The 26193-nt window shown below is 30.3% G+C and overlaps 1 protein-coding gene across 1 annotated transcript in view; it reads right to left on the bottom strand.

Annotated features, from left to right (window-relative positions):
* LOC148308276 (uncharacterized) overlaps positions 1 to 26193 on the bottom strand; it is a 167235-nt gene that overhangs the window by 100955 nt on the left and 40087 nt on the right. The window contains exon 2 of the mRNA XM_088262009.1: positions 3124 to 3168. Coding sequence (XP_088118135.1) covers positions 3124 to 3137 — 14 coding nt within the window. The 5' untranslated portion in view covers positions 3138 to 3168. The remainder of the gene's footprint in view (positions 1 to 3123; positions 3169 to 26193) is intronic.

The following is a 26193-nucleotide window of genomic DNA, read 5'->3' as shown; positions in this document are numbered from 1 at the left end:
AAATAAATAAAACAGGATTGACACATTTCTAATAAGATTAGCGAGTGTTTTTGCTTAGAATTTTCACTCATGAATTACATGAAATTATAGTAACTTTAAACATAAAGAGTAAATCCACTCACGAGTAGACAAAGGCTATGAAACTTAAAAAGTATAAGCCTGAGTAGTGTCATGATAAACGGTGTTGCATAAGCTGTAGCTAGATTTCAAAGTCAATTGGACGTTAGGTTATTCAAAAAATCTATTTAATATTATTAATTTCACAATACTTGTGGGTATACAACAATTTATCAGCTGTCAAAAAGCGTGTTATTTACCAAAAGCATTGATTATTTTTGCGTGTATTGCTATAAAGTTCAACAGATGGTGCTGCCATAACATAAAAATGATGATTTAAAAATTATTTAAAAACGCCTGCATATTTGAATGTAATTTTGTGACAAGAGTTCAAAGCTATCAGACTTTTTTTATATTTACATAGATATGATGCTTACATATAATACAAATAAAGTTGGAATAATTAAGATTGAACTATTTAAACTTGATTGGATTATTTCATTGAACGCGAGCTATTTTTCATAAAACAGATTTTCCATTTCAATTCTCAAGTTCTTAACGAAACTTCTGTTTGCTAGGCAGACCTTTCTAAGACTGATTAAAAGCAGGAATTTTACTGCTTTTTAATCAGCAAATTAAGAAATTACTCGACATGAGAAATTAAAGTACTTGATAATTATTTTTTGTGCTTTAATTAACAAGGGAGATTTTGGGTGGTTTGTTAGTAAATTCTTAATTATTTGAGAAGGTTCTTAAATTTCGAGATGTTTAATGAATTTCTAAGCGCGTTTTTTGAAGATTTTTGGCGTTTTACAATTTCATCGTAAAAGCTGAGAAGGCAGTCAAATTTGAATTCGTTTCAGTTTATTATTTTCCGGGGATTAAAGTGAAAGCACTAAAAGCACCCAGAATTGAGATCTAACATACATAATTTTAAAGCTTGTACAAAGCTTAAAAATGGAGGGATCTGAAAAAAAGTAACTTTGAAATTTTAGATCTTAATAATGATCTGACACCTTTTACTGAATATGGTATGTTTAAAATATTTTTTGAAGTATTTTTTACTGAAAAAAAAATTGAAATTTTAAATTACTTGCGCTACAAAAAACATTCACATAAGACTAAACGTATATTATACACCTGATTTTACTTTGATACCACATTACATTTGAAATACTTTTTATATTTTATTTTCAACCAACGTTAAACCAAATGAAAATCATTGTCTTATTAATTTATTTTTCTAGTACTATTTATCGCATTATTTACAGCACTATTTATCAGTTCTAAACATTAAAAGCAACTTTTTAAATACTGTTTATTTTAAAACTATCCATATTTACTCTCTGTCTTTTGTGCGGGGGTAGGCTAAGGGAATAGAAAGCAACGCCAATCTGTCTTTCCAAACAATCTTCGCTTCTTCCACATTCATGCATCATCTCATACACACACGCCTATTATTCTGACTTCTGACGTGACCACTTTCAAGTATTTGAAGTACTTGATCATGCCAACTTTTTAAATTTGTTTTACTTTTCTTTCTTCGCTCATTCGATTCCCATTCCCAAACCATTTCAAAACGCCTTTCTTAATTTTATGTTTAGTGCTTATCTCAAACTTGCATTATTTCCTAAACCCTATATAACTAAACTATATTTTTAGATAGTAACCAAACATTCGTCAGGCTGACTACGCAATTAAAAACGTGAAAATTTTCAAAAGTGTTTATTAAAAATAAAAACTGGTTACATGACACTTACGTTTGGTTCATTAGGAATTAATGTACGAGTAAGAGACATTTAACAATATATCACTATTCCGTAAACAAAGCCTGGCGGGTACGGGGTGCAGGGAAGTAAGTGCACTTGACTTTTTCGGAGATGGGCGTCGTCGCGTGGACTAATGTTTAGTTATCTAGGGTTAAATCACCATTCGGCTATCTATCACACATCGTTTGACCGCACATACGGAACAGTTAATCAGTACAGTATAATGGTTAATATAATTACTCAGTTTACTTTCATTTTTTCAAAGAAACTCATACGATTAAGATATTTTATTTGCCTTCCACTACATAATATTGAAATTCAGATATTATTACTAATATCTACTAATTCAAATAACTGATTAAAAAAATACAAGTTTTATATATTTTTTAATAAATCAATTTGTATTGTGTGACTCGTTTTTCATTTTTTTCGTCATCCTCGTGTGTTTATTTGACATCTGATGATTTAAATACGTGTCAAAATTATAAAGCTGCAGGATATATACGAAACACGGATTGAAATAGTTGAAACATGACTAAAAAATGTTTGCGTGCGAAATATTTTTTAACAATACCAAAATGTGAGCTTCGTCTGTTATACTAATCATTTTTCAACCGTAAAAAGTGCGCAGGTTTTTAATTTTCCCACAGTTTTCACAAAAAAAACATTAAATGGAACGATTCGAAATATGTGGAAATCGGTAAAACGCAATTCCCTGTACATTGAGTAGAACAAAAGCGGTTTTCGAATAGTCACTATTTGTACCGTTTGAATTCCAATCACATGCGTTCAAAAGGTTTTTTTGCTGGTGTATTTTCCAGCAATCAACGTCTATTTTTTTGAAAATATGTTGAAAATGAACAACATACTAGTAACTTGTAGTTGAGTCAAATCGACATTTATTGGCGAATTGAAAATACATCATAAAAAATTTGTCCTGGTTTTCAAATATTTTATGTATGAAATGGTTTTAAAACAAAAAAAAATAAATATTTGGAAATTATTTAACAAGTCAATTTATTTTCAATTCTCTTAATTTGAACAAAACAAAAAGAATAACATTACATCAAAGTGAAAGTTTTTGTTATATTAACTTGAATAACATGGCTTTCAAATATGTTAAATTTTTTTTTTTTTTTTGGACACACTCAAAATGTTGTAAATGTTAAATTTAAAATAAATTAATTTTAATTTAAGCTTTCACTTAGGTTTTACCAAAACATTTTCAATGCCAGATTATTAAATGAAATGCAAAACATTGTTATAATCAAATTAATGTAAAAAGTTTGGTACATACGTAAATTTATTCATCCCGATGTCTAAGGAAGGCTCTCTCTTACCTCTGAAAAAAATAGAAAATATATATTTAAAAAATAATTCAAATAAAATTCTTGAATGCATTTTCTTTAACAATATAATCTCAACTTATTCAGTATTTGTGTTTACAACGATGACCTAACAGGACACTTCTTCATACTATTTTGTGGACTTGAGTGGTCCGTTCTTAAAATAAATTAATCTGTGGTATCCGAACTTAGAAACTAGAGATCACGTCACTAACCACGAGACCACAACTGGAACATAAACACAAATAACCTGTTTATAAATTATATTTAAAATAAATTCAAATTCAAATTTTTTTAAGTGAGTTAGTGATTGAAAGGGTTTTTAGTTTTAAAAATTTCAGAACAATATAAAAAAACTAATCGTTTAAAATTTTAATACATACCTTCATTTTATTCATACCATATTTTAAAAAACAAATAAAATATATTATTTAACCAGTACTCGTTCATTAACCGTAAGACAAATCGTCTTTATGATAACTCATAAATAAATAAAAAAATTCATAGTATTGCTTTAAAAAATAGAAGCAATTGAAACCAAATAAACAGCTTTTTTTATTCATGACGTCTCAAAATGAACTTTTGATAAAAAGCTAAAAATTTATTATATTGATGTATGTTTGTTTCATAAAACCTTTTTTATCATCTTTGGTTATGTTATGCTTTGAAATTTACCCTTTCGACTCAGTAAATATCAATCATTGTATTTCCGGAAAGGTCCACGCCTATAACTCATTTACATAAGAAAACACGTTAGCTTTTAGTTACACAAATCTACCAAATTAATTCGGTATCACCTACGAACCTGTGCTCCATTAGGCACAACTTATCAATGTTTTTCAAGAAGCCCGAGTTGAGACGTGACGTTTCATACACCGCGAACACATCATACTGCGCGAATGTTTGGAACCTCATCGCAAATTCCAAAGCAATTTTAGTGACGAATATTTGCACGAAGGTGAAAAAAGGTCCTTGCTGACAGTAGACCTTCAATATTTTACTTGCATTTATTCGGGCAGTTTTTCGGACGGATATGAGAGTGCTTTAGTAATCCATGAAAAAATAATGAGCCCAGTCTCTATAAAGAAAATGAATCGCTGAAATTGCATTATAAAACTGATTTTGTTTGAAGAGGTCATTGGGAGTGAAGAGATTTTAATAACTTTTATACTTGTGAAATATATTTAGTATAAGTTAGTAGCCCTCCGATGGGGTTAAAAGAAATATGTATTTTATCACTCTAATTTTAAAATTTAAAAAATAATTATAAGGGTAATTATCCTGAACTATACAAAAGCGTGAGACTGATTACCTTGCCTTCAAAAAATTAATAATTAAATTAACACTCCATCGATTTTTTGCAGTTTACTTTGGATTACATACAGATAAGGATAAAAATAAAAATGTACCCATAATAAACATTCTCTCTTCCTGACATCTCAACAACGATGAAGAAGAATATGAAAGTCTATATATTTACAGGGTTTATGACTCGTCACAGGCTGGTTTATGGAATCACTTTATACAAGTGTTGCATTCTATACTCTACCCATGGTTTATAACCATACTCATCCATTTTCTTCATCGTCTGTGTTAATATGTCAAAATTTAAAAAAATATTAAACAATATAAAAAATTATAAACTCAAAATTAATAATGGCTGAAATCTCCCCATTATTGTTTTTATTCTGACCGATAAAAAAATAATGAAAGGAAAAAGTTTCTTCCCCCTCTTCATCCTTCGACGTCCCAAAAACACAAATCTAAAATTTTAACTTAAGCTTTCGATGGCGATATTTTTAGTAGTTGAAAATAATGCCAGCGAGAAACTTGTCATAATAGATTTTAAGAAATAGTGGTAATTACCAAGTAAAACTTAAATTAAAAACATATTTTAAAAATAAATATCAATATTTCTGTAACTATTACTATTATATGTTCAAATTAAATATGTGTTGAATAAATAACATTGCTCCTAACTTGAACCACTGCAAGAGTAGAATAACAAAACGCTTGCAATAGAACGTCAGGCGCAGTTTCAAAGGAGAAGATAATTATCATTATAGTACAGAAGTTTGTTCAAGAAGTGTAAAGGAGTTGGTTCGTTATTTTCATGAAACTAGACTACTTCCATTACATAACTCAATTTGCATCGTTACTGCGTTGTCTCTCCAAATAAAACTTACACAAACAATCCAAGATAGTCGTACATAATAAACCATAACAATCTGGGAAATATTATGCAACGATAAATAAGAGTATATTTTAATTTGATTACACAGTACAAGTTAAGCGCGATGTGTAAGAAGATATTAAAATTAATTTATTATTTTTATTTACTACAAGTTTCGAAAACGACAATTGTTTTCATCTTCTGGTACAAATTAAAACTAACGAATAAAAATATAATTAGGTGTATATATAGGTTAATAAATATAGGTAGGGGGTTTAAGGAACAACATTTTTTGTAAAAGGAAACATTGATAATAATGGTGACATATTTTGAAACAGTATATTATTAATTATTGTTTTATCTGAATTTAAATTTTTATGTGTTTCTAAATTTTCTAAATTATTCAAGACTTGACCTTTATTTGTAACAGAGTGTAATTATTTAAGTGTATGAGAGTCAAATGAGTGGTTAGTTTCCATGATATGATTTGCAAATTCCGAAAAATAATTACTTGTTAGTCCACGACGATGTTCTCTAATTCTAATTATTAGACTTCTCGCAGTTTAGCCAGTATATTTTTTATCGCAGCCACCGCAAGAAATTTCATAAATACCGCTTCTATCTAATATAACTAAACTAGTCGAAAATAAAAATAAAACTCCATAAAGTGGATTATTCAAGTGTTTAATTATAATAAAATAATTAATTTATTATATTACGATTAGCTCCATGTTGGACGCGATGTATTAGAAGACATAATAATTTCATTATTACATGTATATTACAGGTACATGTTGGGCGCGATGTGTAAAAAGACCTTATAATTTAATTTAACTATTATTCAATTACAAGTTGGTACAAGTTGGGCGCGATGTGTAGGAAGACAATTAAATTAAATTTTTACGATTTGCTCCGAGTTGGGCGCGATGTATTAGAAAATCATTTTAAATTCATTATTCGAATGAAATTTTTTAGGCAGCAATTAAAAAATCGATAATTAGACGAGAATCGAGAATAAAAATTCAAGGACGCGTCACTTTTTTAAACACCTTTTGTTACACGAGAGAGATGAAATATGTAATGCGGAAAGAAGAAGAAAAAGAAAGCTAAACATTCCGATGCAATGAGATTGTAAAAAAAAAATAGCGACGTATAATATAAACATTGATATAAAACGATAAAATAAGACAGTGACGCGCATGCGCGCATTGCAGATGTACACCTCATGTGCTATATATGAATATCTAAGGTACCACGCGTTATATTAGTAATATTTTCAATGTTTCACATATGACACAGGTAAGTGTTTCTTTGTTGGCATTCAATAAATCCGATCACCATGTTTCCAATAAATTATTGTGGCTTACCCATGTGCTTAAAAACAGTATAAACGCAATCTTTTGCGTTATTTTTTTGTTTGTACTATGGTATATCACTTTCAGCCACTAAACATATTTTCCATATTATTTTTGACATCTCATCAAAAATGAAGAAGAATATGGAAGGCAGAGCATTTATGGGGCTGACGACCGTCATAGGCTGGATTAAATTATCACTTTACACACGTGTAACATTCACCAATTCTACCCATTATTGACAACCACACTAATCAAATCTTTTAAGTTCTATATATATATATGATCTGATTTTGAAACATTGTTCTTTAATCACTAAAACTTCTTTAGAGACATCAATTGGTGAGTTGAAAAGAAACTTTTTTATTGAGCAGAAACTCTTTTTCTTCTTTATCTTTGATGAGATGTCAAAAAAATATATAATAAAAATGACTCCTATGATTAGAGATAATACAAATTTGTGAACAAATATTGATAAACTGATTTTGAAACATTGTTCTTGAATCACTAAAACTTCTCTAGAGACATCTATTGGTGAGATGAAAAGAAACTTTTGATTGAGCAGAAACTCTTTTTCTTCTTCATCTTTGATGAGATGTCAAAAAATAATATTAAAAATGACTCCTATGATTAGAGATAATACAAATTTGTGAACAAGTATTTGGACACATTCAAAATGTTGTAAATAATATATTTTAAATAGAATATCTTGATGTCGATGACTACATAATTAATTAATATCGTATTTGAAATTATCGGAATAAAACATGGTAATCAACGCGTTACAGGAATCGCCTATCTCACTCGGAGTTCATTGCCTTCTGACAATGTCTAGGTATTGTGCAACCTTGTATAAATTTTATTTTACCATAATTATGCCATAGCTGCTTACAACGAACTAGTCTGTACTCCTCCACAAATTTGCATCATTCTGACATAACATCACTCTCCCTACATCCCTTTGTACCATTGTGTATTGAGTGTCATCCCAATTGTATGTAGAATTGCTAATTGAAATACAGGAAATACATTGATAAGTAAATATCTTTCAATTTATTACGAAAATTACCTATTACATATAACATAAACTAACTCATTCTTCGTGAAATATTCACAGTGGAATTAAATGATTCGAGAACACGAAAAGTCCGTAAACATGATTTGTTTTGTGTTTTTTTTAATGTAAAATTTAAATGCGATCTCAAAAAAACGTAGCATATTTCTAACTAACTCACCATCATGGCACTTTCCGGCAAGGGTAGGCAGAGAGAATAGAACTCTACACCAATCTGTGTTTGCAAACGATCTTCGCAAACATACAGAATAGAGAAGTCGAGCTTTGTGGAAAATATGTATTTATAATTTATATTCAAATTGTTTAAGGCATTTACTTCGTGGTTTGTAAATGTACCTTTTTTTATAAAATGTAAGTAAAGTGAGTATTTAACCACTCACTGAGATTTTAGTCGACCAATGACCAAAATGGTTTTATATATATATATATATATATATATATATATATATATATATATATATATATATATATATATATATATATATATATATATATATATATATATATATATATATATATATATATATATATATATATATATATATATATATATATATATATATATATATATATATATATATATATATATATATATATATATATATATATATGTATATATATATGTTACTACTAACGGTACTGGATCACTTTTATTAGGAAGACGAAAACGCACAAATGAAGACAATCTTTTATTTATTAAAATCACAAAGTTATAAATGTGAAAATAACTAAATTTCACCAATACATCGAAAAATCATAAAACACAAGGGGCGAGAAGAACAAAGAGACACCAATATGAAAACAGAGCGAGCGCGGCGTATACACGTTTCGAATCTTATTTAATCTGAGCACACAAATATTTGTCCGCCACCCCTTAAATACTATTTTAAAGGCGTTGCATGGGGTGGGGACAGTATTTGTAACCTTTAAAACTTACTGAACTGCGTCTCTTTGTTCTTCTCGCGTACATTTATTAATACTATTTTTAATACATAATTATTCTGTAAAATACACAAATTTTGGCCGAAACACTCCCCTCCGTGAAACCAATCGGTTTCACCAAACGGTTCCCTTACTGAAATTCACTCGAGTGTTATCAATAAACATTTCAAAATATGTAGGTGACAGATAACACAAAAAATAGAAATCACATTATCATTAACAATTTTTTTTTTTAAATAATGCCTTCCTTCACAAATAAGGGTCCGTATACACGATAAATCAACTTCAGGGAGGCTCTCTTCTCCGAATACTTGTAAAAAAATATATCTCCTGTTTCTAGAGCTAAATATGTGGATAAACAAAAGTCATAAATTATACTAATACTGATGGATATATCGAGACGTTTTAAATTTCGTCGCCAATTCTGACGTTTTCATGGCTGACGTCGCCCTTTTTAGGGCTAAAGAAAACATACTTCACTTGAATTATAGGTCCAGTGTTATTTGACGCGCCTCGTGTCACATGACACGTTATCTCCCCGATTCATAGAATAACAAACGAAACCTATTTTGCCCATTTAACTAAATGCAGGCCTCGTCAACCCAAGTTGATGGCCAGATGTGAAATGAAAGTACACATTGAACCAACAAAAAATATGTGTAAAGTATAAACATTGTTTTCAATTTTACCAATCAAAATTATTAATAAAGACACATAATCAAACAATATTACCAATTCTATTTTTAGACAAAACCAATTTTATTAATGACTACTCAGTGCGAGATTTGAGTTTCGTTTCACCGTTACATATATGCATTTTATGTAATTACAAAAACTTGATTGGTTTTGATAACCCATACACGATTTAAAATACATTCCGATGAACCCGATCATACAAAAAATACATTCGTCTTACATGACCGCGGGCCGCGAGTTGGCCACCCTTGCTTTAAGGGATCTGTTATTTGTTTTAAGTCAACATAAATCGTCATCACACTCTTAAATTTAGACCTTTTTTCTTATCTCTATATTATTTTAAAATATTATTGAAATACAATTCAGGATAAAAAAAAACTTTGCTTTTACTTTAAGGAAATTTATGAAGGTATTTATTGGTATAATACTTTGCCGAGTGGAATTTTTACCTACTTAAGTATCCTTTCCCATATTTCAATGAGGTTAATGGCGCGCTGTGTAACTGATCGATATCATTTACAGTCATCTATATTTCGCACAGTTTTGTAATTCTATAATATGACTTTAAAACAAATTTTATACCGATTAACAAATGCAACATTATTAAAGCGACTTTACATAGTCGATCAAATTTTACAAAAGTAAACACGGTCAGCGCTTCTAGTGGCTGCCCGGATGACGGCAGCGGCACAGCTTGTCGCTCCATCGGCGGCATTATAAATCTCCGCCCCAGCGGTGGCGGCACAGTTTCCTCCCCAAACGGAGGCGAAGGCGGCGGCACATTTTTCTGCCCATTCAGTGGCAGCAAAGGTTGTGGCTCCATGGGCGGCCTTACACATTTATCCCCCGAGGGCTGCATTACAAAATGCGGCTTCGAGGTCGGCATTACACATTGCGGTCCCAAGGACGGCAATACAGGTTGCGGCCAGGCGGGCGGCATTATAAATTTCCGCCCCAGCGGTGGCGGCATTACACATTGATCCCCCGAGGGCGGCATTAAACATTGCTCCCCCGAGGGCTGAATCACACATTGCGCCCCCGATGGGGGCATTACACTTTGCGGCCCAGATGACGGCATTACACATTTCTTCCTCGAGGGCAGCCCCGAGGTCAGCTTAACACATTGCGGTCCCAAGGACGGCAATACAGGTTGCGGCCAGGAGGGCGGCATTATAAATTTCCGCCCCAGATCAGGCGGCACAAGTTGCTGCCCACTTTCTGGCAGCACATAGTATTCAGACAGCACAGGTTGCCGCCCTAGCGGCGGCGAAGGCAGCGGGACAGGTTCCCGCTCCATTGGTGGCACCACAAGTTGCTGTCCACTCGGTGACAGCACAGGTTGCCGCCCTAGCGGCGGCGAAGGCAGCGGGACAAGTTCCCGCTCCATTTGTGGCGCCACAAGTTGCTGCCCACTCGGTGACAGCACAGGTTGCCGCCCTAGCGGTGGCGAAGGCAGCGGGACAGGTTCCCGCCCCATTGGTGGCGCCACAAGTTGCTGTCCACTCGGTGACAGCACAGGTTGCCGCCCTAGCGGCGGCGAAGGCAGCGGAACAGTTTTCCGCCCCATTGGTGGTGCCACAAGTTGCTGCCCACTCGCTGGCAGCAGCGGGTACTCAGACGGCAGCAGTAGATGGTTCACAGATGTCAGCGGCGAAGGTTGCACAGACTGCGGCGGGGATTGACCTGAGCTGCACAGATCCGCCCGTTGTGAAATTTGATGCAGGGCAGATCGTTCAGATGTTCTTGATGACACTTTCATCAAAAGTTGACAGTGAAGTTCTTCCGCTTCCAATGCCTTTTCTTCTGCCGCCACTCGTGCATTTTCAACATCCGCCCTTTCTTTTGTGAGTCTTGCTCTCTGCCTGGCTATCCTCACTTTACCCGCAGAATACTCCATACGCGCCTTCATGGACCACGTACTCCAACAAATGCTGGTGGTCACTGAAGTAGTCCGATTGGCTTCCATAGTGTTCCAGATCCGGCTCGAAGGACCAATTTGTTACTGCTAACGGTACCGGAACACTTTTCATTGGGAAGACGGAAACGCGCAAATGAAGATAATCATTTATTTATTAAAAAATCACAAAGTTATAAGTGTAAAATAACAAATTACACCAATACATCGAAAATTACAAAACTCAAGGGGCGAGAAGAACAAAGAGACACCAATATAAAAACAGAGCGAGCGCGGCGTATACACGTTTCGAATCTTATTTCATCTGAGCACACAAATATTTGTCCGCCACCCCTTAAATACTATTTTAAAGGCGTTGCATGGGGTGGGGACAGTATTTGTAACCTTTAAAACTTACTGAACTGCGTCTCTTTGTTCTTCTCGCGTACATTTATTAATACTATTTTTAATACATAATTATTCTGTAAAATACACAAATTTTGGCCGAAACAATATATATATGTATATATATATATGTATATATATAAATATATATATATATATATATATATATATATATATATATATATATATATATATATATATATATATATATATATATATATATATATATATATATACATATATATATATATATATATATATATTATATATATATATACACATATATATATATATATATATATATATATATATATATATATATATATATATATATATATATATATATATATATATAATATATATTATATATATATATATATATATATATATATATATATATATATATATATATATATATATATATATATATATATATATATATGTGTGTGTATATATTTTTTTTAAAGAGAGATTTAACAACTAACTAATTCGAAAGTTTTATACAATATATAAAAGAAATGTTGGTTAATATTTTTTTAAATAATTCTCTTAAATTTCCGCACCCTTTCTTGCGTTTTAGTTAAAAGCTTTTTTGGAATATTCGCGTAGTGCTTGTAATAATATCGAAAGTATTTTTAGTATCCTTGAACAAGTAAATATTTTCCTACTTTCAGGTTTTTTTATTGGCATTGAGTATTTGATTACCCCTGAAAAGATATTTCAAAATAAAGCTACGGAAGTAATATCGCTTCCGTGATTCTCGATAGGAAAGACATTTTTGTTATAAGGTAATTCAAAAACAAATGGTGAATAAAAATCACAGGAAGGAGATTCTTGTAAATAGCGATTAATTAACAATTTCAAAAATATATAAAAAAGAATATTATTATTTCAGAAATAAATCAAACTATGGCAATCAACATTTAACAGATTACAAGTCATTTTTAGGCCTAAGGACATTATATACTTATGTATGGGAAAGGAAATGTAAAAGAAAACTATCTAACTAACTAACCATCACGCTGCTTCCCCGCAGGGATAGGCATAGTGAACGAACGCCACACCACTCTGTCTTTGCAAACATTCTTCGCCTCTTCCACATTCATGCATCTCCTCAAACATACCCGGATTGAACCTTATAAAATCTTTCTTAAAACTCAAAGTAGGAACTTAGCTGCCATACAGTTTTGGATTCAAACCACAATAAAATTTTCGTGGAAAACGTGAAAATTTTCACCAATCGGTTTGTCGCATGTTTTTATTTGAATCCGCCTTTTGTTTTATTGATATCAATATTCTAAGAATTCCTTATAAATGACTGAAACCGATTAAATTATTGTAATATATATTTTGTTTATAATGGTACTCAATTTGTGGTACGTGTTTTATAATATGGTAATCTTTTTTTAATATACTTTATTTCTATTCACGAAGCTAATTTAACGAATATATTTTTGTGACTTTTTATCTCTTTGCAAAATCAATTTACTGAAAATACCTTTCAAAATAATAGTTTTATTTTCATTCAGTAGAAAAATGAATTAACAAAAAAACCCTTTGTTGTTTTCTTCGTGGATGAAATCAGAGCCTTCTATATCAATTACGGTTCGTAGAATAAAGTTAAACTTCGTAAAATCAGTTGATATTGGTAAACCACTTCTTGTTTTTATTTCGTATATGGAATATTAATACAAAAGATTTATTATATTAAATATTTCAGTAAAACTTTGTGTTGGGTATTTTTTTTTCCTTTTTTGTTAAAACTTTATAATTTGGGCAAATTATTAAATCAACTTAAAGTAATGAAGAATGGAAATATTTTAAAATAAAAATTTATAAAAAAATCATTTATTGATTCGGCAATCACTTTGTGGCTTTCCATAATATCTATCCATTTCAAAATTAAAATTTTAGTTGGAAAATTCTGCTTATTCTCAAAATCTGATGTGATGCATGTTTCGATGCATTCCGCATCATTTTCAAATACCGCATATGAAACTAACATGTATAAATTAACATTTTAAGAAAAAGTGGTATTTATCAAGTAAAACTTAAATTAAAAATGAAAAAAATAAACGTAAGCTCTCTGGTACACTGCACTCCTACACTCGAGATCAAGACTCTTCAGTACAACACGAGCTATTCAATTAAGAAGTAGGAGCTATTTATGTCAAATTAATGTTAATTTCAAATTCCAAACATTTTAAGCCAATTCCAGCAATTATTGGTAATCCATTATTTTTTTTTACTTTAAATTTGAAGCTCAACAAATTGTTTCTTCTTTTAAACCAATACTTTTAAAAAGTAAATAATAAATTTTAAACTTCACTGGCCGACATGGTTTTCAGTTTTCTGGGGTGTGCTGATTACGAATGTGAAGTTTTATTTATAATATCAGAACTTTTCAATCGCTCAAAAGTAGCAGCTTGCATCGAGACTCTTCAGTGCAACACGAGCTATTTAATTAAGAAGTTGGAGCTATTTTTGTCAAATCAATGTTAATTTTGAATTCCGAAAATTTTATCCAATCCCAGCAATAAATGGCAATCAATTACTTTTTATACATTTAATTTCAAGCCCAACGACTTACCTCTTCTTTTTAAACCAATACTTTTAAATAGTAAATAATAAATTTTGAATTTCACTGGTCGACATGGTTTTGCGATTTCTAGGGTGCGCTGATCACGAATGTGAAGTTTTGTTTATAATATCAGACATTTTCAAACGCTCAAAAGCTTGAGCTCACATCGAAACTCCCCGCGGCCTTGTGACGTCAGAGACATAAAACATGTTTGAAGCATGAAACTTAGACATCTATGCAATCATTTTTGCACAATAAATGCAATTCTTATTTTTTTCAAAATAACTGCCAGTGACGTGAGAGAAAAAAACTGCTTTCGACTCTCGCACGTTACGAGTGAAACTTATTATGTAGGTTCTAGAACCAATTCATTTTACGCATTGCTCTTTTTGCATTTACTTATTGACGTTTTATTATTTCAGGATTAGAAAACGGTTAAATGAAATTCATTTGAAAAAAAATCTGTTTAATTAATAAAATATTTATTTTATTCACACATTCCATTAATTCATACTCTTAGAAAGAAATATGTGATGGATTTAAGTGCAATTATTTTAAATAAAGAAAGAATACTGCATGGACGTTAGTATCTGATCTAGTTGTAGCTGACATTTGTCAGTGTTTGATTTAAACTTGATTTTTTTCCATAAATCTTATCAATGGTTGGTCTAAAATGAGGATGATGTTGAAATCACCATTTACAATCGTTGGCATTTTATTAAGTTCTTATCCCAACCATTCTACAACTTCAGTAGCGTTAATTGTTAAGTAATAAAATTAAAACGTGTTAAACTAATAAACAGCATAATTTGCAAGCGTACACGAATCCACTACAGCACACTTGATTCCTATTTGAAATAACGGACCACTGAGGTCAAATAACATTGCATGGAATCGAAATAAAACTAATTACTCGTTACGCTGTCTCCGCAAAGGTAAGCAGAGAGAACAAAAATCCATACCGCATTCATGCATCTCGTCATATAGGACGCAGAGAACCTGATTGTATTGTGAACCAGGCAATCGCCGTGGATTTTCCTTGACATCTTTAGAAAGACCAAAGAATTCATGGATGCTACAGGAAGATAACATGATAGAAGGACCTAACCTGAGGTCAAGCCCCAATAGTCTATAAAGACGATAAGTTGGGATTGAGTCAGGAAGAAACGGAAATTTCATGCACCTCCTCACACATATCCGACGATTATTCCGACTCTTTACCTGACTACTTTCAAGTATTTGAAATTTTTATGTGCCTAATAAAACTTTATTTTTTAAATACGTGAGTTAGGACCTCACAGTTGAAATTTATTAACCCGTGGTTCAAAATAAGATTGCACTACATGAAAATTAGCCTTGTATATAATATGGAAGGTCCTATTACATACCAGTACGTGAAATAAATAGGGGTGGAATTGGCGGTTTTCCTTACAAATTGGAATAAAAGGTGCCTTGGGATGTCCATTTATACTAAAGAGAAAAATCATTAGCACAGTATAAGGTAGAAATACACGTAGAAAGTAGGTGGAACAAAACTAATGGAATTCACGTCAGAAGGATTACATTAGGTGGTCAGCCCATATATTCTACCATCACAAATTTATCAGGAAGTCCTTTTTTCCCCCCTTTTCCCAAAAAACTATTTTGCATGGTTCTTCTTTGGCACCATCAGAAACCTTTATGAAATGTTTGTTTTTTTTTTCATATTCTACTAGATGTAGATTTTTTTTAAATTGTTTTCTTATAATTCTTTACTGTCTCAAAACTTAAAGTAAAAATTCAGGATTGGCTCCACTTAGAACTTATTAAATTTTAATAATTCTTTTTAGCAATGCAGATTTTGTGAACAAAAATTTATGTGCGCTCAAAATATTTAGAAAGATTATTAAAAATTAGAAAAAAAATATTACTCTTTAAAAAAACCTAAATTCTCTCAAAATAATTATTCTTACCATACAAGACTTCAACTGTTCGAAATATATATTTTCATCATATTGATTTCAATACGGTTAGTATCGATTTTAAATTCTCTACACGAAGATGCTTCATTCACGTTTCAATGGAAACTCAAAACCATATTTTTATTACAACTAAAAAAACTTTATCAGGGGAAATCTCTGCGGGGGATCATGCCAAGCTATAAGTTATAATCTAAAATAAGAACTTAAAATATGAATTCAAAGGATGAATTTGTAATATCCGCTTGAGTCCTTTGAGAGAGAAAAATTCATTGCGAATCGCTAAAAGCAAATCTGTGTAGATTTTTCTCATAATATGATAAATTGTATTTAAAATATTAGCTGTTACCTTAAATATCGTTACACGTAAACAAATATCTTCTACTAAGACTGTAAGTTTACTAAAACATTTGTCAATTTCAAAAATAAAATTATACAATGTTTCATTTTGGACGCGTGAGCAATGAGTATCGTACCTTTGTAGTAGATATAAGGATATAATAGATATAATATATTTTTTCATAAAATATAATATTTTTACTAGTTTAAATATTATATAATATATATATATATATATATATATATATATATATATATATATATATATATATATATATATATATATATATATATATATATATTTATATATATTTACATAAATATATATATATATATATATATATATATATATATATATATATATATATATATATATATATATATATATATATATATATATATATATATATAAATAACCATAAATAACCATACAAAAGTGTACATACACATATGTATACACTAATGTACGGTTCTTTTCGTATGTCGGTTCAAATTTTTAGAAGTTGTGGAATTATTCTTGAAAGTTACAATTACATATTTTTTAAGAGACAGAGGATGATATAATATGTATTGTACTTTGATAAATGGATGTAGGTAAATCTGAAAAATAACGTATCATTCAGCCATATCGTATTTCATGGCACAATTTTTTTTCTGTCATTATAATTTGATAATTAAACTTTGTAAAATTTCCCCTCGGTAAGAAAGAAACTCAGTCAGGGAACATTATATTACTTTTTAATTTGTAATTATATACGATTAATTATAATTAATAAACATTTGATTTTATATACTTTTAGTTTGACTTATTTATTATTAACATTTTTTTATTATTTTTTTTATCAGACAATAGATTTTTCACCCCACGTAAGACAGATTTAAACTCTATAACAAATATTTTTCATCAAGATTTTTCGACGTCCTAGATGTGTTCACAATTTCAAATTTATGAGCAATCTAATAATATGGTGTTGATATAAGATGGTGACAAAATAAAATATTTATGATCAATCTAAGATTACGTTTTTTATAAGGGCACACCTAAAAATAGCCTTAAAATTTGGGTTAGTTAGTTTTTTGCTCAATTCGACATAAGTGACTTTAATAATTTATAAGTACGAATAAGGTCGAAAATTTTTAATTTTACTTACTGAAACTTAACGTTCCAGACTTTGTTCCGTACACGTAGAATGTTCTCATGAAAATTTATGCCTTGGCGTCCTAGAAAATTTTGAAAGTACTTTCATTGTACTGTCTATGTTCCCGGGGGATTCTAGTACCTGTCGAGGGAAATTTTCAGCAGAATAAATTTTTATATTCAATTCTACTCACATAATAGATATTCAGAAACATGTCGTGTATAACAATAATCTCAATATCTCCCTTTTTTATTATTCCGCGGCTCTAAGCTTATTTCAAATTAAACCATATCAATATTGTTTCATCACATAGAGATGATGACAATAAGAAAATATTTAATAAAACGCCTACTTTTGTTTCAAAAAATAAATGACACAAACTTATAAATAAATATTACAGTGAAAAACTAACATTTATTTTGACACTTGGGAAATGAACCCAGCATGATAGATAAATGCGGTACCACTATACACCAAAGATGTAAACATGTTTTAAATAACAGAGAAATATTTGTGTTTGTATTATTTAAAAAAATACTTCAATTTCATAAAAATACTAATATTTCTGTTAACCTAAGTGGCTCATTATTATTAGTTATAGGTATCAAATAGAGTGGGTTTGAACCCAGAAACTCTGACGAGTCCGCGACACTAACCACGGGACCACAACCCGATACACTACTTGTATTTACACTTGTATGTTGTTAAAAAGGATATGTTTATGGGATTTGATCAAATAAACGTTTTCTAAATTTACCCCAATTTTTCATTGGTTTGGATAATATTTTTCCAACTAAAACACATTTGTTTATTTATTTAAAGCTACATATTAGGCAGTTTGTATCTATTAAAACGTGGATTCTTACTTTATGGTAATTTTAACACCTTAAACCATATTTTGTTAATATTGCTTTCATAACCTACGAATTAAAAAGGGTGGTTTATTTTTCGAAAGAAAACATTTCTACCTCTGAAACGTCTTAGTCAGAGATATGTAAATTATTTATTCATTTATTTTATCATATCACTAAATTTGAAGGAATCAAATAAACTTTTATTTTGTATTTTAAAAGCATTGATAACTTTGTGGTTTGGTAATAAAACACTCTCTTTGTCATTCATTGTTTACATACATTGTGTAATACCATTTTTATAAACACTTCGTGACTACCGGTTGCGGAAAATCATTTCATCGTCAAGTCATTAAAAAGATACTTCGAGTTTAATGTAATTTCGAGTCCACTTTTGAAAATATTCCCATTGTGATTCATTTGTTTTCTTTCTCTATTTCAAAATGGTATTTTAATACAAATGTCAAATCGTAATAATTTTATTTTAATGACCTGACGATGGAAAAATTTACACAAAGCAAAAAATGGATGATATGGAGAGTGTTTCAAATAAACATTGTTTAATTTAAATAAATAAATATCACAATATTTATATTATATTATTATAAAAAAGCAAAGCACGAGAAAACAAATTATGAAGAATATTTAAATGAAAAAACATTTGACGATTTAATTGTTTTAAGATCAATTAATGCAAAAGCTGTTTCACTTCAGCGAATGGCAAAAAATAGTTACTTGCAATTTAGCGCAAAAAATATTTAAAAGAGTCAAGGAATTCAATTATTTTACTATATTATGTAGTTATTGCATTCTTCTAGAACAAAAATAATAAATAAATTATAATAAGCTAGTGCTTTCAAAGCTACTCGAGTGATTTACTCCTAGTCAAAATATTTTATTTCATGCCTCAGACCACAGAGCTTTTCATGCGGGCAAACAAAAGCCTCTTGTACCCGCCCAACTTCAAGTACTTGTTCGTGCAGTATTTCCGTCAAAAATATTTTTACCCTCAAACTTGCGCTTAACGCCGAGTAAGATAAAGCTTCATAAACTATTAATTCCACTTACTGCACAAACTAGAAGTGCAAATAGAAACAACTAACAAAAGGCATCCGTGAAATGAAACTTTGGCTTTGATAGGAGACACGGGAGCTTTTAGTAAAGCAGCTGTGCGATTCCCCCTGAAAACCGACGCGCCTCAGAACGAGCTCAGTTTCTCTCGAACACAATAGGAAAATTCGATACCGCGCTACAGTCACTTTAGTACCAAAAAAGTGGACATTTTCAGACGAGCTTTTGTTTTCAGTGGGTCATAATCAACTCGCTCCAAGGAAAAATACTTGTTCTTTTTATTTGTTGTTCTTTTATGCTTCAATAATGGTCTAGCTATTCTTAGTTCAAGTGTCTAGTTATTTAAACGACATTTTTATTTTTATAAACACATATTTGGAAAAGACAAAACCCGCCAGTCCCAGTTTTAGACTATTGAGGAAGGATGGTATGACACTCTCCTTATAATTCATCGTTCACTTTATGTAATATCACTTAAATATGCACAAATTCGTAATTACCGGTTTCGGAATAATTATTCATTATTCTGTAGATCATTAAAATAAAATGATAACAGTCTGACATTTTTACAAAAATACAATTTTGAAAGAGAGAAAGAAGACAAACGAATTACAATGAGAATATTTATAAAATAAAAAGTTGTTAAATTTAACTTTAAATTTAAGTCCACTTTAAAAAATATTTCCATTTGAATTCATTAATCTTCTTTCTCTCTTTTAAAATTGTAATTTTGTGAAAATGTTGCACCGTAATAATTTCATTTTTATGACTTGATAATGGAATGATTATTCCGAAACCGGCTGTCACGAATTATTGCTTATTAAAGTGGTATTACACAGAGTGAACGACAAATGATAAGGAGTGTGTTATATGGCCATACCACAAAGTTAACAATGCTTTTAGTATACAAAATAAAAGATGGTATGAATTGTATAAACAATACTCGGACTAATTGAAAGAGAAAAGTTCTTGAAGACTTTTGTATTACATTTACAAACGAGAGAATATTTTTATGAATGCATACTGCGCAAGATCCATTTTGTCTTTATTTTTTGGTATTATTTATATTATTTCCGTCAGTCGTGCATTTCGAAGCGTTTCGTCTTTTGTTAAGTCTAAGTGGCGAAAATCAATTTGTCTCTGTCATAAGTCATGCCATTGCGTGTTTTCATTATTTTTGTTTACAATCAATCATGGCGGATCAAAGCGAAGCAACCTTTCTGTTATGTTCCCTGTTTGGCAATTCCCACAATATCAATGGCTTGCAATTTTGAAAATACCGGATGGTCTGATATATGGATTCGTGAAGTCATTCGTGTGCTTACTCCAGCCATTACATTAGTTGGGAATCGATACCGTTATACTTACGTCATAATAGAGCTTCTACTCAACTACGTTAATGCCTGTAATACACAATTCATCGCAACCTTAATTAATTAAAATATATTACGATTAAAAGATAAAAAGAGGCAAAACGCGTAAAAAACAAAATACTTGTAGAAAACAACTTTTTAAAGTTAATTTAGGTAAACACGACTAGTTTCAAGAACAATAGAAGTTCTCATTTGAATGAAAATACAAATTGTTTGCTTGTGTTTTCAACTGTTGATGAGAATATTTGTAGGTGTTGAACTGGTTACTTTGTTATATATATATATATATATATATATATATATATATATATATATATATATATATATATATATATATATATATATATATATATATATATATATATATATATCCATACTTGGATCACAATTTTATTCCATAAAGTTAAAGCCAAATCAATAAATAATAAAAAGAAATCATTTACGAAACTCGGTAGAGATATATTTTTAAAATTTCATCCCATCTTTATTTTCAACTAAGTGTATAAAACGGGGTTTTGAAAATCTTACAATATAGGGGATTTTAATTTTAAAAGAAATGATTGGGGTATTTTAACTTTGAAAAAGAAAAAAAACTTTTTCAAAATTTAATTACGAAAGTTTTTTTCTGATGAAGGAAGTACTTAATTATTTTAGGTTAATTTAATAAGCTCCATTAAAATCGTTCTTTTATTAATATCTGTTTTCATAAAAAGATAATTTGAGTAATTACTGAATTGCAAACAACATAAAAAACATGTTGCTTTATTTTTTAAGAAATAACCTTGTCCATGAATAAAACACTTCTTGCTGGCATAAATTCTTTAAGTTTTCTTACAGACCTCCTTTTTATTACCGACTACCTTGTGCTATATCTCAGTCAATCTCATCCACTCAATCCTTTAAATTTTACAGTAGCTACCAGTTAAGCGGTAAATTATCAATTTATTGGAGTATTTTAGAACCAATATCTTAAACAGATACTCTCGAGGAAATCGCACGATTCTTATTTTACGATTTAATATTCGATACTGCATAACCCCAATTTATTTTTAAATATAAGACAATTATACAAAATATAACGAATGTGTATTATTTCAAAAAAGGATTTTTCACTCAGAATTTTTTTAGAAAAAATTATGTATGCAAAATGTAAATTTTTTATAACGTAACAACATAAGTACTCAAAAACTTATCACATTGCTTATTCAAGTAGTTCTCTTTCAATTTTACTTTTATTAATGCTGAGCTATTAATGTATGCGATCCCTAGATATATGTCTGCTTCCGTAGTATCGTGGTAAGAGCATTTGGGTATCGCGCGGAAGGTCTCGGGTTCGATTTCCAGGGAGGTTAAAGTAAATACAAGTGATTTTTACTCTCATATGTAAAACTGATACAAGAAGCGCCGAACTGGTCACTTTAAATAACGATCTAAATAACACCTTGTCGATACGATGCAGTACCCGACGCACCATTGGGTGTGATTAAGGATAAGAAAAGAAATTCTGCTTGTTGTCACGTTTATAAGTAATAATAAAAAAATAATAAACATTTATTCTAGTTAGATGTTTTTGTTATTTTTTTTAGCAAATGAGAATAATGTTACTTACTCACTGAAAATTTTGTCCACCAGTTTTCAGACACATCCGTCTTTTTGTAATGACAATCACTACACCAGCATGCAAACAATACTTCATCATTACTATGGTACTATACACACACTTACATCTATACAAAATATAAATCACATGCGTTTTTGGTCTACCTATGACCAACATGAGTAACACTAGGGTGAAGTGTTATTTGCATGCTGGTGTAGTGATTATCGTGATGATAAGCCGGGTAAGTACTGAAACCGGCAGACTTAAATTTCTGTGAGTCTTAATATACTTTGAAACTAAAATTTTGTAAAAATAATATGTAATTTTTAACCACAAAGTAAATGCTTACAAAAGTACAAAAAGTATTAATAATAAGATTTTTTAAATTCAGTTACTTTGTTGCGATCGTTTTGTGCGGAGATCTCCGCTGTTGTATTCCTTAAATAATGAAATTACAAAAAAAAACTTCATTTTGTTCCTAGAAAATATAATGAAACGACTTACACAAAAATATAAACACGTATAGAAATTGTGCGGTGGGGCAAACGGTGGGTTACTCTTGGGAACTCTTAATGTATTTCTAACTACATACAGGGGTAGGTTCACTAGGCGTATAGCGAGCATCCGAGAAGGGAAACAATTTTAGGCCCGAAGTAATTTCAAATTAAATGCCGACAGATGGTTGTTTTACACTTTACGTGGAAATAAAGAATAATTTATACCCGGTCATGCTGCTCCAAACAACGTTTGCCGGATTTTGTGAAATTAGTCCGGTAAATTCGGGGTTAGAGTAATTCTACCCCCGCGCTTCTTGCGAATATTTGTTCACCTGAATAATTCAAGACGAAATTTGAACACGTCAAGAAATAAAATATAAATATAATAGGTACTCATAATATTTTTTTCATAATAATATTTGTAAACTCATAATTTTTTTTTTCATAATACTCATTATATCTCAACATAGATAAAGAAGAATAAGAAGCCTGGACATTTACGGGGCTTACGACCGTCATAGGCTGGTTTAATGATCACAAAGGTGATGGGTAAAGACTCACGTGTAACATTTACCAATTCTACCAATGATTGACAACCATAATACTCAAATCCTTGGAACTATATATATATATATATATATATATATATATATATATATATATATATATATATATATATATATATATATATATATATATATATATATATATATATATATATATATATATATATACATATATATATAAATATATATATAAACATATATATATACACGTGTGTAAAGTGATCACTTAAACCAGCCTATGTTGGTCGTTAGCCCCGTAAATGCCCAGACTTCCATATTCTTCTTCATCTTTAATGAGATGTAAAAAATAATATAAATTGGATGATTTTTTAATAATCTGAAACAAAAAAAGTTTAAGTGTTCTCATTAATACTCTCAACATTTTTGAGTGTGTCCAAATACTTGTTCACAAATCTGAGTTTCTTCACTTCGGAGTTATTTTACGTTTTTGTTTTTATTTTACCCTGCAAATACCCAGACTTCCATATGAAGAAGAATGTGGAAGTCGGGATTTAATTGAGTTTGTCAGATTTTAAGGCGTTTTCCGTATGTAAAATAATTGGTTAAATAAATAGGTCTCTGCTGAATAAAAACATTTTATGTCCAATCACTGATAGCGGTTTTTAACGCAATCATAGAACAAAAATTAAATTCATTTTGCAATCGGCGGAAGTCGAACCCGTGACGTCAGTTTTCCAGTTGAGTATCTGCCCAATTCCGGTACGGTGCCTACGCGTATTTACGATGATTTATTTATATCGAAAATTGTAATTTGATGCTTCACGGTTATAACCAAAACCTTAAAATATTACCCTAATCCCATCAGCGCTAATCAGCTTACTTAAGAGGAAGTGCTTACATTGAGCTTACGCTTTTCGGATATCCTATTATAACCTACATATCTCCTTTATTAATTACTTTGTTCGAAAACAAACTAATATGTTTAATTACTCCTTTCTCTCTTGCGATTAAACATTTGTTTAACTTTACTTGGCTCTAAGTCTTAAATACGTATAATGCCTTAAGCTAGTAGAATTGAAAATAACCACATTTGCTTTGGAGTACAGACATTACTTACAGTAGATCTGTCTTGGGAATGCACTGCCCATAAATCCTCGCTTAGGAAAATAATAAAAAGCAAATAATCCTCCTTGGGTGACACGGAGAAAAATTATGTAATCTTGCGAACGTTTGAAAAATGTAAAAGAAAACTCATTTCCTGCGCTGGGAAAATTCAATTATGATTTATTTATCATCGTTAAAACTCAAACGGTTTTTTTTTGATAAATTATAAATTAATGTTTAAAGTCTGTTCATTTCAATTAAAACTTCGTAACGAATTACACATCTTCGTTGATATTAATTATTCGGATGGAAGTCATTTACTAAACAAATTTTAAATTATATTTTTCATTGATTGATATCTTGACAGTAACGAACAAATTATTTACAACATTTTAAGTGTGTCCAAATATTTGTTCAATAAATCTGGATTATCTCCAATTACAGGAGTTATTTTTATATTATTTTTTGACATCTCATCAAAGATGAAGAAGAATATGTCTGTAAATAAGTCTTGGTATTTACGGGGCTGACGACCGTCATAGGCTGGTTTAAGTGATTACTTTACACACGTGTAAAATTTACCAATTCTACCCATGATTGACAACCACACTCCTCAAATTCTTGGAAGTTCTATATATATAAACCAATTTTTGAAGCATTTTTCTTGAATCACTAGAACTTTACTAGAGACATCTATTGGTGAGATGAAAAGAAGTTTTTTATTGAGCAGAAACTCTTTTATTAGTATGTGAGGTCTGAATCCTAGATTATAATCACACAAGTGAGAAACGCTAGGAAATATGATTTTCATTTATATTATTTAAGTTTAAAATTTCACCAGATAATTTATTTACATCATTTTGAGTGTATCCAAATACTTTTTATATTCCATATTTTTCTTCATCTTTGATGAGATGTCAAAAATTTAAATTTAATGTTATGGTAATTCAAATAGGCATTTTAAGGGCTATCAACTTTGTTATGACAGAAAATAATTATTTTTAATTGCTTCTAACAAAATATTAGATAGATATTAATAAAAATAATACAATGCAAAACATATTTCTTTCATCGACAACATGCGAAAAGGTATCAAGTTTGCTGAATGTTACAAAGCATATAAAGTTATTACATAGATCAGGTAATAACTGAACCACCTCACTAACTAACCATCACGTCATTTATCTGTAGGAGTAGGTAGAGAGAATAGAACGAGACACAAATCAATCTCCTCAAACAAACAATCATCAATTAGATAATGACATGTGCAATCTAGGAATTAAACTCGAGACTTTTAGCACAGTAGCCAAATGCGCCAACCATTACATTACGGAAGAGGACATATATTGATGACAGACTCGTATTAGAAATACGTAAAAATATAAATTCAGATGAAACGTTAATTAATAATATACTGTTAATGTTATATTTATACTGTTAA

Source organism: Brachycentrus maculatus, unplaced genomic scaffold (genome assembly GCF_059751285.1).
Source record: "Brachycentrus maculatus isolate JH-2025_06_01 unplaced genomic scaffold, ASM5975128v1 h1tg000172l, whole genome shotgun sequence".
Lineage (NCBI taxonomy): Eukaryota > Metazoa > Arthropoda > Insecta > Trichoptera > Brachycentridae > Brachycentrus > Brachycentrus maculatus.
The sequence above is the reverse complement of the archived record's forward strand: the minus strand, read 5'-3'. Positions and strand labels throughout refer to the sequence as shown.